Here is a 15,974-nt window from a genome sequence, read left to right as displayed (position 1 = left end):
GACAGTAAGATTTCCTTTTGTTTGCATAAATTCCTCTGGCCTGTTGATGAGAAGGTGTTAAAGTGCCTCCCTGTGGTTGAAAAGTAAACTGGCCTATACTCCTGTGTTTTATTTGCACTGTAGATTTTGTACATTTTTTATGACTATACAAATAAAATGTTTATTGGAAGATGGTTAACATTTTTGTTTTTATTAGTAATGCTTCTGGCCTTTCTGTCATACTAATAAATTGTATTTTTCAAGAGAGAGCTGAGTGTTCTTACACACTACAACTGTCGCTCACTGATTATTAAGGAGCAAAGAGGGACAATTTCAAATGAATTTAAGTGCATCCTTAAGAGCAAACACAATGACCAAAAGGAATTTTGCCATCCTTTGATATTGTCATTGATAATTCATGGTAACAGTTTCTGAAAATTTTTGGCTCTGGTACAGAATGTTTTAGCTTTGCTCTGAATTCTCTAAAATATTTTAAGACTGAAGCCTAGCCCAGCCCTCACAGACCAAGATCCTGAGCACAAAGAAAACATGCACACAGAGACCTCAACCGGCCCAAACATCAAAGGCACACTGTAAACATTCAAAACTGAGCAATTTTTAAAAATTCTTTTTTACATTTTGCCTGAGTTTCAGACTATAAGTACTTCTTTTGCATATATTTTCTCAACTCCGTTTACAAGGTTTCTAACTTTAATAGAAACTCATGTTTGTACATTTAAATTGTACTCGTCAAACTAGATTCCAAAAATAAAAATAAATAAATACATTTAGATTTAAATAGGACACGATGTACCATCGCGAGATTTATGTCGAAACACAATTTGCTCTCTAAATAGAAACCGAACAACTGCTTCTCCCTATCTCATGAGGCGTTCAAGATACAGAAAGGATAGTGCAAATGACTTTTCACCACGAAAGTAAAACGAGCTGCGCTTTATTATAGCTTCGCGATCAAAAGCTGAAGCATATATAAAAAATCTGCATGTATTATCTTATAAAGTTAAAATTATTGTGGCGATTACTGCTGAAAACTCAACCAGTGAGTCATTTGTGGTTTCTGGTCTCTGAACACACTTTGATCAGATGGTCACCAGAGGGCGCGCCATGCAGGTGAAAGTCCTACACTGACCACAGTACTTGAACACAGCGTTAAAACGAAGCGAAACCGATATCGCAAACTGAGAAGTTACTAGAGACTGCCGGCAAGTTCCATATAACTCCCCCTGTACTAAACTCTCTACCCAGGCAGAGTGTGGGTCTCAGCCACCGGGACAACATACACGCACTGAGTAATGCCATTATTAGCAGCGTTCATAAGGGTAACAGATAGTTTGTGAAGAGGGGAACTTCCTCGTTGTGATCTCTCAGACTGAGCAACCGGTAAGACATGCTAATAGTAGCAAAGCTATGCTACGCTATGTTAGCTGCCATAAAACACCATTCAAAACCCACACGAGTTAGCATTACTTAGCTAGCGAGCTAACGCATAGAAAGAGTGGGAGTAACACGGGTTTAAGCAAAATCTCGAGGAAACAAGGTTCAGTTGTGGCTCTTTTTGAAAGTACGATTTAAGTGATGGTTTGGAGAAAATGTCATGAACAGAATATGACTGTGCAACTGTTAGCGGCTAGGTACCAGATTAGCACACAGTTAGATGATCAGGCTTGTTAAATTTGCTGTGGGGTTTGTAACCCGAGATTTAACTGATTTAAGGCAGGCCTGTGGAATATGTGAGTGGAAACTATTAGCTGCCATCAAATCTCAGTATTATTATTATTATTATTATTATTATTATTATTATTATTATTATTGTTGTTGTTGTTGTTGTTGTAAGGCTTCAGAAGCTGAAAGTGAAAGTATTTTTATTGGTTTATGATTCTCTGACACTGTCTCTGTTACAGTAAATGTGATAATCAGGTTATATGTCAGAGGTATCTCTAAAATATCAAATTTCACAAACAACAAGGTCCAGAGTGGATCCATGTTATCCACATCTAGCATTTTCTTCATCCCCTCCAGAGCTGGGTGCAGGATTTCACTCTATACATTTTTGTGGACACAGTGTTAATTAATTAATTAGTTAAAAAGTAAAGGCATGTGGAAGACAACATAAACAAATTTCCCACATGTGGGACTAATAAAGGTTATCTTATCTTATCTTAAAGCACCACTGCAAGAAAAAATGACTTCAACTTAATTAATTGTTTAATTGTTGTGCAGTGTAACTAATTTAAATTTTGTTTAAGATTAGACAAGATATGTTTTATTGATTCCAGATTTGGAAAATTCTTTAATTCTACAGCCCTGCCAGTGGCCTCAAACAAAAATAAGCCTCTGTGCACTAAGCAAAGCTATTTGATACATACTCTTGTTAGTCAATCTAAAATTGCCTGCAATCTGAATGTGACTATGTAGTGTTGGTAATTAAAATTAATTTTCTGATTTAGTGTTAATCAGGCAGTCTCGTGGCGTGCTTATGGTACAATTTTTATATTGAAGCAATGATAAAGTATATACTTCTATAAGTAGTGATTACTTTCACTATATGGCTTGTTGTGACATTTTGTTTCAGTTTCTCGACAGCACAAAACAAAAGCCAAAGACAATTGTCTAGTCTGCTTAAAAATCCAAACTTGCCCTGTTTTGAATGGAGAAAATCCTCTTTGAGAAACTAAAATCTCTAAAGAAGTATTTTTTTCCCTCTAGTTTTGCTTAAAAAATGATGAAATGATGAACTAATTATCAAAATAATTTCACACATTTTTCAGATTAATTGTCCGTTTCCGGTCAACACTGATGAATACAGTTACAAAATTAAAATTAAAAAAACAAACTTCAAGCTGATCTTTAAACAATGATGGTATATGGCTGTTTTGTCTTAACCTGTAGTGATGAGAATTTATTATTAAGTTAAACCCTGTAGGGTGTTGTGCTATGACTCTTGTCTGGGTATCATTGAGAAACGTTAGTAGTGGTAGATCCTAATAGTTTAACAAGTCATCGCTAACATCGGACCTGTCTTCTTCTGTGTGCAGAGCTACACATACACTGCCACAGTCTTTCTCACATGAAGAAGCATCTTTGACAAAAAATATAGATGCAAGATTCTCTTGATTGACACATAAACAAAGCTGTGTGTAACAACTAATATATCAATTTCTTTCTTTACATAATTGTTGTAGAAACACGTGCCTCATTCAGCCACCACACAGAGGTGGGAAGGTCCACATCATTCCTTTGTATGAATAGAAATCCAGTATTTCACTGATGAGCCATTTCAGTTACATTTGAATTGTCTGATGTTTTAATCCACATATAAAGCAACCATTACTGTATCATTTTAGATAGGAGACAGCAAGAAGACATGCCACCAAAACAGAAGTCCAAGTCCTGGGCTGAGCTGAAACAAGCTGGCAATGAATGTTTCAAGAAAGGCCAATATGGCGAGGCCACAAATCTCTACAGCCAGGCAATCAAAGCGCTGGAGAGGAACAGTAAGTATTATAACCTGAGCGTGCATACACTTCACTGAGAAATGACTGTGAAGTACATTTTATGTTCCGATGACCTTATTTGATATAAATCTGCATTTTCCTAGGGATGGAAATTGATCAATTTAGTGGTTCCAATTCCATTAGAGGTTCATGTTGTCTTCTCATTAGGTTCTCACTCGCACCTTTGAGACTCACCACCATCATTAAGCAGCATATCCAAAAACATTAAATTCATGCAGATTAATTGCATGTGTGTGGTCAAATGTTTGTGCATGCTGGAGGTAGTTCCCCTCTTTGTTGATCAGTATTGAGGTTGTTACTCAAAAAAACATATTACACAGAACACTTTTCTTAAAAGAAATCCAGTACTTTGTAATATAGTACTTCACTACTCCCAAGAGGAAGCAATTTGTTATAAGATTCTTTGCTCATAACTTTCATTACTTTAACATTTCACTACTGTAAAATGACCTAAAATGCATTTTCTGATAGTTACCAGTTAACAGTATAAACCTACTGGCACATTCCTGTTCCTCAACAAAAATCCCTATCCTAATGCAGACACGCATACAGTCTTTCTCTTAGTATTCAGTTATGAACACAAAGCAAAGATGAAAACTAGCACAAGGAGACTTCACAGTGATTATGATTCTACTGTAGAAACATTACATTACTTTTGTGTTTCTCCATAAAAATAGAAGTAGAAACGGAGGCTGCAGCCTGACTGCTCATCCGTTTTTTACCTGTTGAAGTTCAAGGTTTGAGTTCAGGGGTTGGTATTTACTCAGCTTTAACATCACTCTGGCTAGCTTAGTGTTAGCATGCTTGCAAAGGGCCAAAGTTGTATTAGAAACATAATGCAGTTGTTTCTGTGCTGGATGTAGTTTGCACTCTCATCCTTTTGTGCAATAAAATTAAGTACATGCTGTAGACTGCACCGCTATTTTCCTCCTCCGGCACACAGATAAGCAGGATCGATAGGCAAGCAGACCAACAATTCCAAGGAATTGAATTATTGGGAACCTATTACTGGTTCTTAATTCCCATCCCTACAGTTTTCTTCTTCTTTTTTTTTAAACTGGCATACAAAAAATTGTCCTAGTGGCTCCATAGTGCAATAGTGCAGAGTTTGCGCTATTGCGCTGGCAAGAGACAGTTTGCTTGTGGGTTTATATTAGGAAGGGCTTTTGGCATAAAACTCTGCCAAAACAAATATGCAAAGCTACCTGCTCTGTTGACCCCTTTTGAATAAGGGAGCAGCAGAAGATTGCTAGTAAAAAAGGTCTTAAACTATAAAATGAAACCCATATGAATGTAAAACCAATGCTCTTTTATTTTCTTCTTCCTTTCCATTGGCTCTGACTAAAACCTCTTTGGGGAAAATCAGTGTGTGTACACTGACATCCCAAGTGAATATACTCAGTCTAGGTTGTCTCTCCATCTGCTTCCTCCACTTATGTGTGCAGAGCTGCACACATAAGTGCAATTAGTACTGCAATTAGTATTTAGTATTACAGTACAGGGAAAATGCTATAAGAATTGAGTGCAACATTAAATTGTATCAAATCCCTCTTCTTCCTCGCTAGTCACAGTTTCAAACATAGCTATTGTAGCATCAGGGAACAGCAAAGCAGTTTTTGAGAATTGATGCCATGTTGCAAGAAGTAGAGACTTAAGACTTAAAAATATTTTACAATGTGCTTGACAACATTACAATGCTGTGTTGTGTGATTTGTGTTTTCTGGTCATTTAATGAATGTTTTCTTTCTAACAGTTGCACATGTCTTCAGATTAATAGGGTTATTTGTTGTTTGACGATCTGCTCTTAAACACACCGTTTTCTTCCTGTTAAGGTAAAAGGAATCCAGAGGATTTGGCCATTTTGTATTCAAACCGTGCAGCCAGCTACCTGAAGGATGGCAACTGTGGGGAATGTGTGAAAGACTGCAATATGTGAGTGTGATGTTTCAATTTGGATTTCATGCATCTTTCTTTCCTCAAATCTTACACCCTGATTTTCTTATTTGGGGTGTTTGATTGTGTGAGAACATCCAACCTTTGGTAATGTAATATAAGGGAGACGCTCAAGTACATGAAATAAAAGGAATGTTTTGTTCTGTTACAGCTGTATATGGACTTGTGTAGCTTTGTCCATTAAGCTTATTGTTAAATTTTTAATGAGGATACGCCCATTTTCAGCCTGTTCATTTTCAAAATATTATCAAAATTATGATTTTAACATGTTTTCTTTCAGGTCTCTGGAGTTATCCCAGTTCAATGTGAAGTCTCTGCTTCGTCGTGCTGCTGCCTATGAAGCTCTGGAGCGTTATAGGCAAGCTTACGTAGACTACAAAACTGCTCTACAGATTGACTGCAACATAGCAGCAGCTCACGATGGCACCAACAGGTATGTTGTCTGTTAGCTGGCTGAGTGATGGTTATATTTTAGCTTACAATATAAAATTTACCATCTCTGAGTTTCTGTAGCTGCAGTACCTTAAATACAAGCCTTTGCAATCGCACTGTGAACAATATCAACATATTGTGTTTGTATGGCATTTTGCTGCCAAGTAGACCAATCACAGTTGTTTCCGAGTTTGATTTTCCAGATCCAAATAAACAAATCTAACCAGTTTACACTTTACAATTTACAGTTTTGCAGAAATATCAGTACAGAAATATCTGTTTTAGGAGGTTTAAAAAAACTGATGGTTTATGCATCTTCTTGGTCTGTTGTAGGTTTTAAACACTGTTCTGTAATCCCCTGTCCCCAAGAAAGAGATTATGAAACCATAATGAAAATACACAGACCTGACATTAGACCTACACATGAGTATTTGTAAATACATTCACAGAAGTGTCTTCACAGTATCTCTAATTGGCCAGCTCCATTAATTGAAGTAAAAGTGTGACTCCTTGGTTCCACAGTTCAAGAACAGAACCTGAACTTGTGGGCAGAAGCACAAAAAGTTTGATGTTTTTCAGCTTCTTCTCTGTTCACATTCTTGTCACTGTTGTACTGTTTCTCAGGATGACAAAGGCACTCACAGAGACAGACGGTCCGTCATGGAGAGAAAAGCTTCCTCCCATTCCCACAGTTCCTCTGTCTGTGAAGGAAAAACTTGCCCAAAAGTCTGCAGGCAATGTCACCCAACCAAGCCCAACACCTCAGCAGAATGGCACAACGCAAACAAAAAAACCTGGTACATAGATTTATGAAAAATTATGTTTTTTAAATTCTTACAGAATTGACTTGAATTGACTGAGTTCCTTGTTAGTGTCAAAGAGTTGACCAGCTTCATGAAAACAACCATTCATTGGATTTTTTTTTAAAGTTACTTAGAGACGGAGCAGCATTATCATATTCAAACTCTCTTTTTTATGCCCCCCACCTTTTCATTACCTTCTCCTCAGCTCCCAGTGATAAAGAGATAAAGAAAGCTCAGGCCTTAAAAGAAGAAGGCAATGCCCTGGTGAAGAAAGGAGAGCACAAGAAGGCCATAGAGAAGTACAGCCAGAGTCTCAAACACAACCCTACAGAAGTCACCACCTACACCAACCGGTGAGCCTTGAGCATCAGCATCTGTGTCTCTGCAGTGTTGTATTTAATATTGCTCCAGTGAATATATCAACCATCATATATTATTTGGTCCTGTGTTTTTGTTTGTTTATAAAATAAAGACTCCTACAGATTTAACTAAATATAGCTTTGGCAGTTATAAAAAACTGACTATATAAGAATAGTAATATGTTCACATAGGTGGATGATTTTAATATCATTGAAACTGTGTTAAAGTGATTTGCATACCTATGAATGATTTTTGTTTTGATAACTTTTCTCTGCTTTAATATTCAGTTGCTTTATTTAATCAGGAGGTATTTGTACTATGTTGGGCAGTTTCTGTGTAATGCCCATTGCCCATTAAGCCTGTTTTTTAGTGGCTGATGGAAATTTGCAAGCTGTAGCTTATATGGACTAACTGCTGTTGCACAGTACATCTACTGTGCAACAGAGTCATGTTTTTCTGCGTGACTAGACAAAAATGCTAAAATCATTAGCTCAGTACACAGATATTACTTTACACTTAAGTCTTTCCTAACTTTTTGACATGAGTAAACACAACACAGTAGCACTAGAAAACAATAACAAACACAAAATTAAATATTAAAGAAGTGCCGGGACTCTATTTCTCTGCCGCACTGTGACATGAATTCGGCCCCTTAGCTTGTTATATTTTCTTTGGAGGATCCTTAATGTGGATTTCTGACAATGAATGGTAAAGAATCAGTCTGAATCACATGATGGCCCTGGACTAAGATAAATATAAATTAAAAAGTAAACAAAAAACACTTTAGCTGGATATTATTTAAAGAGTTTGTTGAAATGGAGTTCACATTTAAAAATATTTCAGTAACAAATGAGCAAATGAAGAGGCTAGAAAGCATTTAAAGGTAAAGTTTTAGGTGTGCCAGTCAAATAAAAGCTTAGCCAGAAATATGAATAATCTTGAAGAACCTGAAAATAAATACAAATTTGGATTCATCCATTTTGGAGTGCTCTGATCACAGAGTGTTATACATGTAGTGAAGCATTTTAGATTAATAATTAATACATCATGGCAACATTATTGTTTGACTGGACCTTCAAATAAATAAAGATGCACCCAGATGTTTTAAATGTGGTTTACTGTGTGTTGTGTGATTAGGGCGCTGTGCTACCTGTCAGTGAAGCAGTACAGAGACGCCATCAGAGACTGTGACGAGGCGCTGGTGATTGACAGCAACAATGTCAAGGCTCTCTACAGGAAGGCTCAGGCTCACAAGGAACTCAAGGTAAGAGCACGAGTCTTCATCACCACGCTCCAGCTTCTGATTCCCACACAGCGCAATCAGACGTTAGTTTCAAAAGTGTCTGCAGGTTTTCAAGCTAAGCGACAAAATAAAAAGCATTTCCTGCCTTGATAATTACCAGCGTTTCCCCTGACAGCCTCTCCTCATTAGTAGTCAAAACACACAGAGGAGACAGTAAGCTCGGCACTCACAGCTACATGCAGTGAAAAGCTCAAGTCTGTGTTTGGAGGTTTGAGTTGTCAAAAAGACACGAAGAGAGTCGATTCTCCTTCATTTCCACCTCATATTGTTTAACGTGATTTTTATCTAGACATCCAATTATCGGTGGATGATTGCCTCTTCCATTGCCTTGAGTAACAGATAACCTGCCAGCGCAAGAAAACAAAAAGAGGGGGCGGGGGTGCAAAATAAACAAAGATTTATCATGTATTTGCGTTATTCATGTTCTTCTTTTCCTGTGATTGTGATTGATGATGAATCTCAATACTACATCATTGATCATAGCTAGCACTATCTCAGCTGGGTTCAAGATCAGGTCACCTAAACACATGAAGAAAAGTAGTAGTTATTTCAGATAGAGAAGAAACAAGAAGGCATTGTTTTTTTTAAAGCTCAGTCAATGCTAACCACCTAGTACCAGCTGTTCCTGTCTTAGTTGTGGACTTTACATCATTCAGCTGGTTGTGCAGAGAGAACTCGTTTTTTCATCGTTTTGGACGGCATTTTTTTTCCATTGTCACAAAGTACTAAAGGAAATGACTAGTTTTTTGTTGTTGGGTGACGTTTTGTATCTTGATCTACTTTGAGATGGAATTTAGAAAAAAATCAGTTTGAACATTTATTTTGTCATGCAGAGAATAAGTGTGACTGTAATCCCGTTTTAATATTAAATGGTAGCTAAACAGAGGTGTATTTAAACACAAGAGAGCCTTCATTATGTGATTAGTGTCACTTGTTTACCCATGTTTAGTGTTTCCCATAGAAATAGATTGAATTTGTGAATATATAAATAAATAATAAAGCACATATGCTTTGTGACAAAAAGTAATGGGACAGTTATCAACTTCTTCCTCATCCTCTACTGTCTTTGACTGAACCCAAAGGCAGTCATCCTTGTTCTGCTCTGAATCTGGTCTGTGAGCCTCAAGACTTCCAAATAGGTCTCCAGAACAGAACAAGGACTACTGTTGTGTGATGCAGTCCAACACGGTGGAATCAGACCCTGACCTGTCACAGGATGACAGTCGAGACTGCCACAACAACATCAGACTGTTCATGGGGAAACATGAGACAGAAAGTTCAGTTGATGCTCAGGTCCTATCAAAATAATGGCAAGGGGATCTTCTCAAAGTAAACTGATTGAGTTGTTTTCTCAGATGAATGAAAATTTAAAACTAAATTGCAAAATATATGCAAAATATAAGGCAGCGGGCAAGAGACATTATTATTTACTTTTTAGTTCCAAGCTGGTTTGTTTTTAAAAATGTTCAAGTTTACTTTGTGAGAAAGCACATACGTCAACTGTGGATTAAATTGCATTGTTCTGAACTGTGTTGATTGTTTTTATGCAGATATTGACTCTTTTCTACTGAGGTGTTTTTACTTTCAGTGTCTCCGCCCTTGTCAGCGTTGTTTCATTTTTAATCTCTGAAACGTTTTGCCTTCTCCCCTGCAGGACGTCAGAGCCTGCATGGACGATCTGAACAGTCTGCTGAAAGTGGAACCAAAGAACTCGGCCGCCTTGAAGCTCCTGCAGGAAGTGCAGAAGAAGAAATGAGGACAGGTCAGGGACTAGAGGCAGCAGTAAGGATGTGTCACTGCTCTGAGTGCAAGAAGCCAAAGTCGTCTTTTTTTATAAGAATCAGTTGGTGGAGAAGAAGCAGAACAGTGACATGATTCTACTGTCTGTGAGTCCAAGACCAGGCCTGTGTTTCCCAAAACTCCTTCACTGAATTCCTGTTTGATGTGTTTACTCTCACTTGAGCAGACATGAAGTTGGTCTCAAGGTGCTTGTAGAAAACCACATCAGCTCTGGATACTTAGAAATGATGTTGGAATAGGAATGAAGCAGCCTTGGAAATATTTCTTTTACCACTTTTAGCTTGTCAGTTTCCAATCATCCAGTATTTATGGTTATTTATTTTACTCACACACCTCAACCTGGTTCTGAGAATAAACGTTTACCATCGTCATTTGTAAAACTTCAGCAGGCAGTCAGCTATCGTGAAGCTCCTGCTGGGTGCCAGAACTTAAATTTGATGTTAATGTATATTTTGACAAATAAATTTACCTCAAGGGTATGCACCTAAGGATTTTTCTAAGACAAAAACTCTGATCATATTCAAACCCTGTGAAACAGGTCAGTCAACAAGTTTACTTTGCTGATGCAAAATCTGAGATGCAGCTGAATTCTCCAAAAAATAAGCCAAGTTGAATCAGACATGACATAGAAATCTGAGAGACTACAGGAATAGCAAAGAGGGTGGCTTTGTGGGTAGGGTTGGCGGTTACTATCAGAGCTTGAGTGTCATGGTACCACTACACGGCCATAAATGACATGAGGAAGGCAAAAAAAATGCCTTCATATTAGCAGGCTGAGGTCTTTTAGGTAACCATGGATAAACTATTATCTTAAAGTTTGATGAATCCCAAAGTTTTGACAGAAACTGAAAGAGTTTTTCCTTAGAAATCAGTTGCTGTTGAGAAGCCCACTTTAGAGTTAAATCACAAAGCTCCTGTAAACACTGGTGATCATAGAAGTTAAGTTTCAAGTTAACAGCCATTTCAGATGTTTTTACTCTCAGGTAGTGTACTTATTTATCCCATGTTTGGAGTACATGTTTCTGTTTCTAGGTGCTTTGATATTTATAATGTCCATGCCATATAGGATAGCTTGCATAGATTTCCTCAGTAGAGTCTGATCTAGTTAACTTGTGAGGCAGTCATATGCCTGCAGAGCTGTTTGTGTGAGAGTTCAAGTAGCAAGCCTTTGCAGCATATCACTACAGTATGTATGCTTTGGATTTAATTTCCTGGAATAAAGAAAAACGTTTCTTTGCCATTTCTTCTTAATTACTCCGATGTAGGAAGGTGTAGTGATGCTGCAGATCTTGATGTCAACAAAAGAATTGCCTTTTTGTTTTTGTAGGCCAGCCCAGAAGTTCGTACTGCCCCGGTTCCTTCAGCCAAAACGTGATTCAGACTGTCCCAGGAAGTAGGCTCAGTGGGGAGTAAAATTTTGTAATACCTGTACGTTTTGTACAGAATGATGATCTTTAAAAATTCATGACATGTTTGTGCTTTAAGAATAAGCATTTGCGAGCCGTAAAATGCTAATGTTAGGACACAAACCAAGGGTGTTAAACTCATTGTAGTTAAAGGGCCACATATGGCGCAATTTGACCTGCAGTGGTCGAGAGCCACTGATAAATTATATTAGCTGACCTGCTAAAGATGTGAAGTCTGTAAATGTTCCAATGTTTTAATGAGCCATCAGTTTTAACAATAGTATTTTAGTTCACTGCTTTTGATCCATGCTGGTATCTCAGCAGTACGTTTTATTGATAAAAAATGTAGTTGTTATTGATCGAACTGTCACCTGACATGTAGTGGGTGTGTTGGACCTATGTTTGACTCGCTTGCTATAAACAAACCTCACCAAGGTTGCTTATAACTTTAACGTCACACCACTAGGCTGTTATGGGGCATGTGAGAGCGTAGAAATTCTCAGGTGGCCGTCACCTTGCACATTTTTACAAGCCAATGAAAGACTTGTTGAACGGGCTGTTTGATGGACGAGTCGTACTGGCTTTTTGAAACCATGAAGGCTTCGATGGTGACGACTCAAGAAAAGCTTTACTGAACAAAGTATGAAAATCTGTTAACTGCAGACCTTTTTTTGAACATCTAAAAAAGAATAAATAAGATAATACATTTAAAAAAACAAACAAAAAATGCACTGACTTTAAGGCAAGTGAAGTGGAAATAAAACATACCAACTCATTTCCAGGTTGTAAGACTTGTGCAGTCTGTTTATGGTTCAAATTATAACTAAGAGCGGAGTCCTTCTCTGGTTATCTGCATATATTATCACTGTCACCTACTGGACACCACATTCTTACTACTTTGCTTCATTTCATTTCTCTCTGTCCCAAGTGAGAGAGGTTGGCTTGGTACTTTAGCTTCGGAACGTCGACTTGTTCCCCTTCTCTTTGACATATGCAGTATGTGAACCAAGTAGTAGTGTCCTCACACGGGTCCTTATGTACAAAGTATTGCCTCATTCTGTGAACTTTCTATTTCATTGTAGATAGAGTAAAATTTCTTATTAACTTGCTGTAGCTTAGCATATCCATCCTGCCTAAAGTGCCTGTGTCCATCTTTCATCTGCTGAAGCTAAAATCATGTTTTTTGTTTTAGTGACAGCACCTCCACACATGTATATCAAGTTATTCATTCAGGGAAACTTTGTGAAGCACATCTATGCTTGATCCTTTGTTTTATCTCACTGTTGTTTTTGCAGTTTGTTATTTTAGTTTTGTCACCTGCCTCTGTTTTAACTGCAAATAAATTTGAGGGGGAAAAAAGATTGAGCATGCTCTACCTTCTTTTAGTCTTTAAAATAAAATATGACAGCACTTGATCACTTTGCAGAGCATCAGATGAAAATATTGCACATCATGGTTGTACAATAAGTAAGACAAACTAACTACACCCCTACTAGCTTGGTAGTTATTAGCTTACCCCTTTAAGTGCTAAGATTCCTTATTTTGTATATGTGTTGGTGTTGCTGCTTCTAAAAAAGATGAATGACACAAGTGACACAGGTTTGCAGTTTCCCCCAATTTGCTAAGGTGACCAGCTGCTGCCTGCACCGTCATACTTACTGTAGGATTTGATCGTCTCATTGATTTATACAATCCTCATCCACAACTACACATGGATTTGCTTGTGTCTATGTAACATAAACAGCAAAAAGAAAAAAAAAAGGTTTTCTGATATCTGGATGGCTTTGTGCAATTTTTTTTCAATATGACACTAATTATTAAACTTAAAATCTTTCTTGCCTACAAAATCTTGAATAATAAGGCCCCATCCTATCTTAATGACCTCATAATACCATATTATTCTGACCAAACACTTCGCTTTCAGACTGGTGGCTTACATGTGGTTCCTAGACCTTTCAGACGCAAAATGGGAGACAGAGCATAAAGCTTTAAGGCACCTCTTCTGTGGAACCAGCTCCCAGTTTGAATTCAGAAGACAGACACTCGCTCTGCTTTTAAGATTAGTCTCAAAACTTCCCTTTATTTAAAAAATGATTCCAACAGTTATAGGCTGGATCAGTTTATCCTGAGCCATCCCTAAGTTATGCTATAATAGGCCTAGACTGCTGAGAGGCTTCCCATGATGCACTGGATACTTTCTCTTCTTTGTGTGGGTAAATCTGGGAAGATCAGAACCTTCTGAAGTATTCACACCAGGCTGTCTGGCACCAACAACCATACCACTTTCAGAGTCATTAAATTCAGCGCTCCCCAACCCCCGGGCCGGTCCCTGAGTCGTTTGATACCGGGCCGCGAGAGTTGAGGCTCGAGTGTGAAATTTATGGTTTTCAGGGTGTTTACCAGTTTTATCGTTAACTCGGTTTCCCTGGGTCTTTTCCCGTGTGTTATGAATAAATCTTCTTTTTTTGGTACCAGTACTGGTTTTATTTTGTTGTATTTATCTGCGACAACTTAAAGGCCGGTCCGTGAAAATATTGTCGGACATCATCAGCATAGTTGGAGAGATCAAGTGTGTCTGAATCTTTGTGCTGTCCCAGAGGATGCACATTTTGGCAATCTCTAGTTTTTTGTTTTGTTTTTTTTACATAGAGATTAGCATATTTTATAGTCAAATGAAAACATCGAATTGATGATACTACGCCTTCCATTTGTTATGTTTGGAGGTTTTCCTCCTCATCTGTACACACAAGTCAGCCTCAAATCGAAAGTGCAACCAAGAAATTGAGATAAGTGCTGTTTTTGTTGGCAGCACATTCAGACATGACTCCTTCCCCAGATCCGGTCCAGTTCAGTCAGGCAGGAGAGAAGCCAACAACTTCACTTAACTATAAAGCACTTAGAAAGAACTACAGCAGCTTGTCTTTCCTCTCAACTACTTTTCTAAAAAAAAAAAGTATCTGTCAAATCTAATAGTGTTTCCTGTGAACTACAGATTAAAAAAAACAAAAACAGGTTGGCATTTTGCAATGCAGTCAATTAAAAATTAAATAAGGCTCAAAGACAAAACCGTTCTTTATCAGGCCTGACATAACCTTTAACATCTCTTTACCTCCTAATGTGTCTCATTATGCTCAGCTTGACTAACTAACTTCAGTAATTCCTGCATATTTGCACAGTTTTACCAAATTACATAGCTCTGGGCACAAAGCTAATGGTCTAATATCTCCTGTACACAAAGATCCAGAAATCCTGCATAGCCCTTAATTAATAGATGTACAATGCTCAAGTAGCAGTTAACCATCATCTACATTCACACCACTCAATCTCTCCCCGCTGAGTGTGCGCACAATAAAATATTCAGAAAGACAGCACATCAAAGTGGATTCAACACTCGGAGACCGAAAACGAGCTCAAAGAGATAAAAATACGAAAGACTCGAGCAGCCAGAGCCCGATATATTCAGGGGGTGTTTAGAGGTAGTGCACACTCTGAGCTGCACACCCGATGATCCATCCTCTACTTAATACTGACATTTTTAGCTAAATCTGCATTTCAAAAGGTCACTGCTGCCAATGTCAGTCCTGAGAAAACATATATATATATGAACAAGTTAAAATTAAATACAAGTGTATCTGAATCTGCCTCATGTTCATATAGTCAGATATTTCAGAGTCACAAGTTCACACATCACTTTATCTTCGTCACATCTGTGATGAATCCGTTTAGGATCATCAGTGAACCTAGCCTAGCATAGATGTCCTTGGACTGCAGGATGAAATTGGAGTACCTGGAGGAAAACCACACATTCAGAGGGAGAACGTGCAAACTCCACAGAGAAAGGCCCCAGCAGGGGTTCAAACCAGTTCTAACCACTCCATCGCCATCCTGCGCGTCTTTCACAGGATATTTTAGGTAACTCTCATATTTGGTGCATTGTTTTGTACTTTGATGCTGTGTGACCACTGGAGGAGTAGATTATTTCCCCTCAGACCCTCATATGGCTTGGAAACGGTTGCAGATTGCATCAGCTCTTAGAGCAATGGCTCTGGGCGTTACTGGGGCTGAAGCAAATGCCTCAAATTGACGTGACTTGGGACCAGCGTGGTCCTCCATCACAGTAATATTCACTTCAGGGGATACTGGAGGGTAAAATTCCTCTGGCTTTAAATAGTTGTTTGTAGCAGAGGTGCCTTTAGATTCTGTTGGCTCTCCATTTTTCTTGGAAATGTAGGACCAGCTGCCTGAAGCAAACCCCCTCCCCCCTTCCCATTGGTTCAAACATTTAAACTTTTTCCACTGATGTAATTTCACACTGAAGTCAAACCTTTTTAAAAGTGATGGTTGTTTCTTCCTTTACTATAACTGCAAACCCACTAGGCTTATATGGCAACTATAACAATAG

General features: G+C 38.1%; 1 protein-coding gene across 1 annotated transcript; it reads left to right on the top strand.

Moving 5' to 3' along the window:
• The first annotated feature begins 1,159 nt into the window (after positions 1-1,159).
• tomm34 (translocase of outer mitochondrial membrane 34) lies at positions 1,160-12,944 on the top strand. The gene is made up of 8 exons (XM_063473725.1): positions 1,160-1,380; positions 3,345-3,494; positions 5,348-5,447; positions 5,749-5,901; positions 6,525-6,697; positions 6,909-7,056; positions 8,201-8,327; positions 10,021-12,944. Exons 2-8 carry the CDS (start codon positions 3,365-3,367, stop codon positions 10,120-10,122), a joined length of 933 nt encoding a protein of 310 aa, XP_063329795.1. The 5' UTR covers positions 1,160-1,380; positions 3,345-3,364; the 3' UTR covers positions 10,123-12,944.
• Positions 12,945-15,974: the final 3,030 nt, after the last annotated feature.

The sequence above is a fragment of the Pelmatolapia mariae genome, linkage group LG5 (assembly GCF_036321145.2).
Source record: "Pelmatolapia mariae isolate MD_Pm_ZW linkage group LG5, Pm_UMD_F_2, whole genome shotgun sequence".
NCBI classification, from domain to species: Eukaryota; Metazoa; Chordata; class Actinopteri; order Cichliformes; family Cichlidae; genus Pelmatolapia; species Pelmatolapia mariae.
Note: the sequence above shows the minus strand (reverse complement) of the source record. Positions and strands in the feature narration are given on the sequence as shown.

Coding starts and splice junctions, on each gene's coding strand:
- tomm34 (XM_063473725.1), top strand. CDS start 3,365: ATGCCACCAAAACAGAAGTCCAAGTCCTGGGCTGAGCTGAAACAAGCT. Junction 3,495..5,347: donor CAAAGCGCTGGAGAGGAACA/GTAAGTATTATA, acceptor CTTCCTGTTAAG/GTAAAAGGAATCCAGAGGAT. Junction 5,902..6,524: donor GCTCACGATGGCACCAACAG/GTATGTTGTCTG, acceptor ACTGTTTCTCAG/GATGACAAAGGCACTCACAG.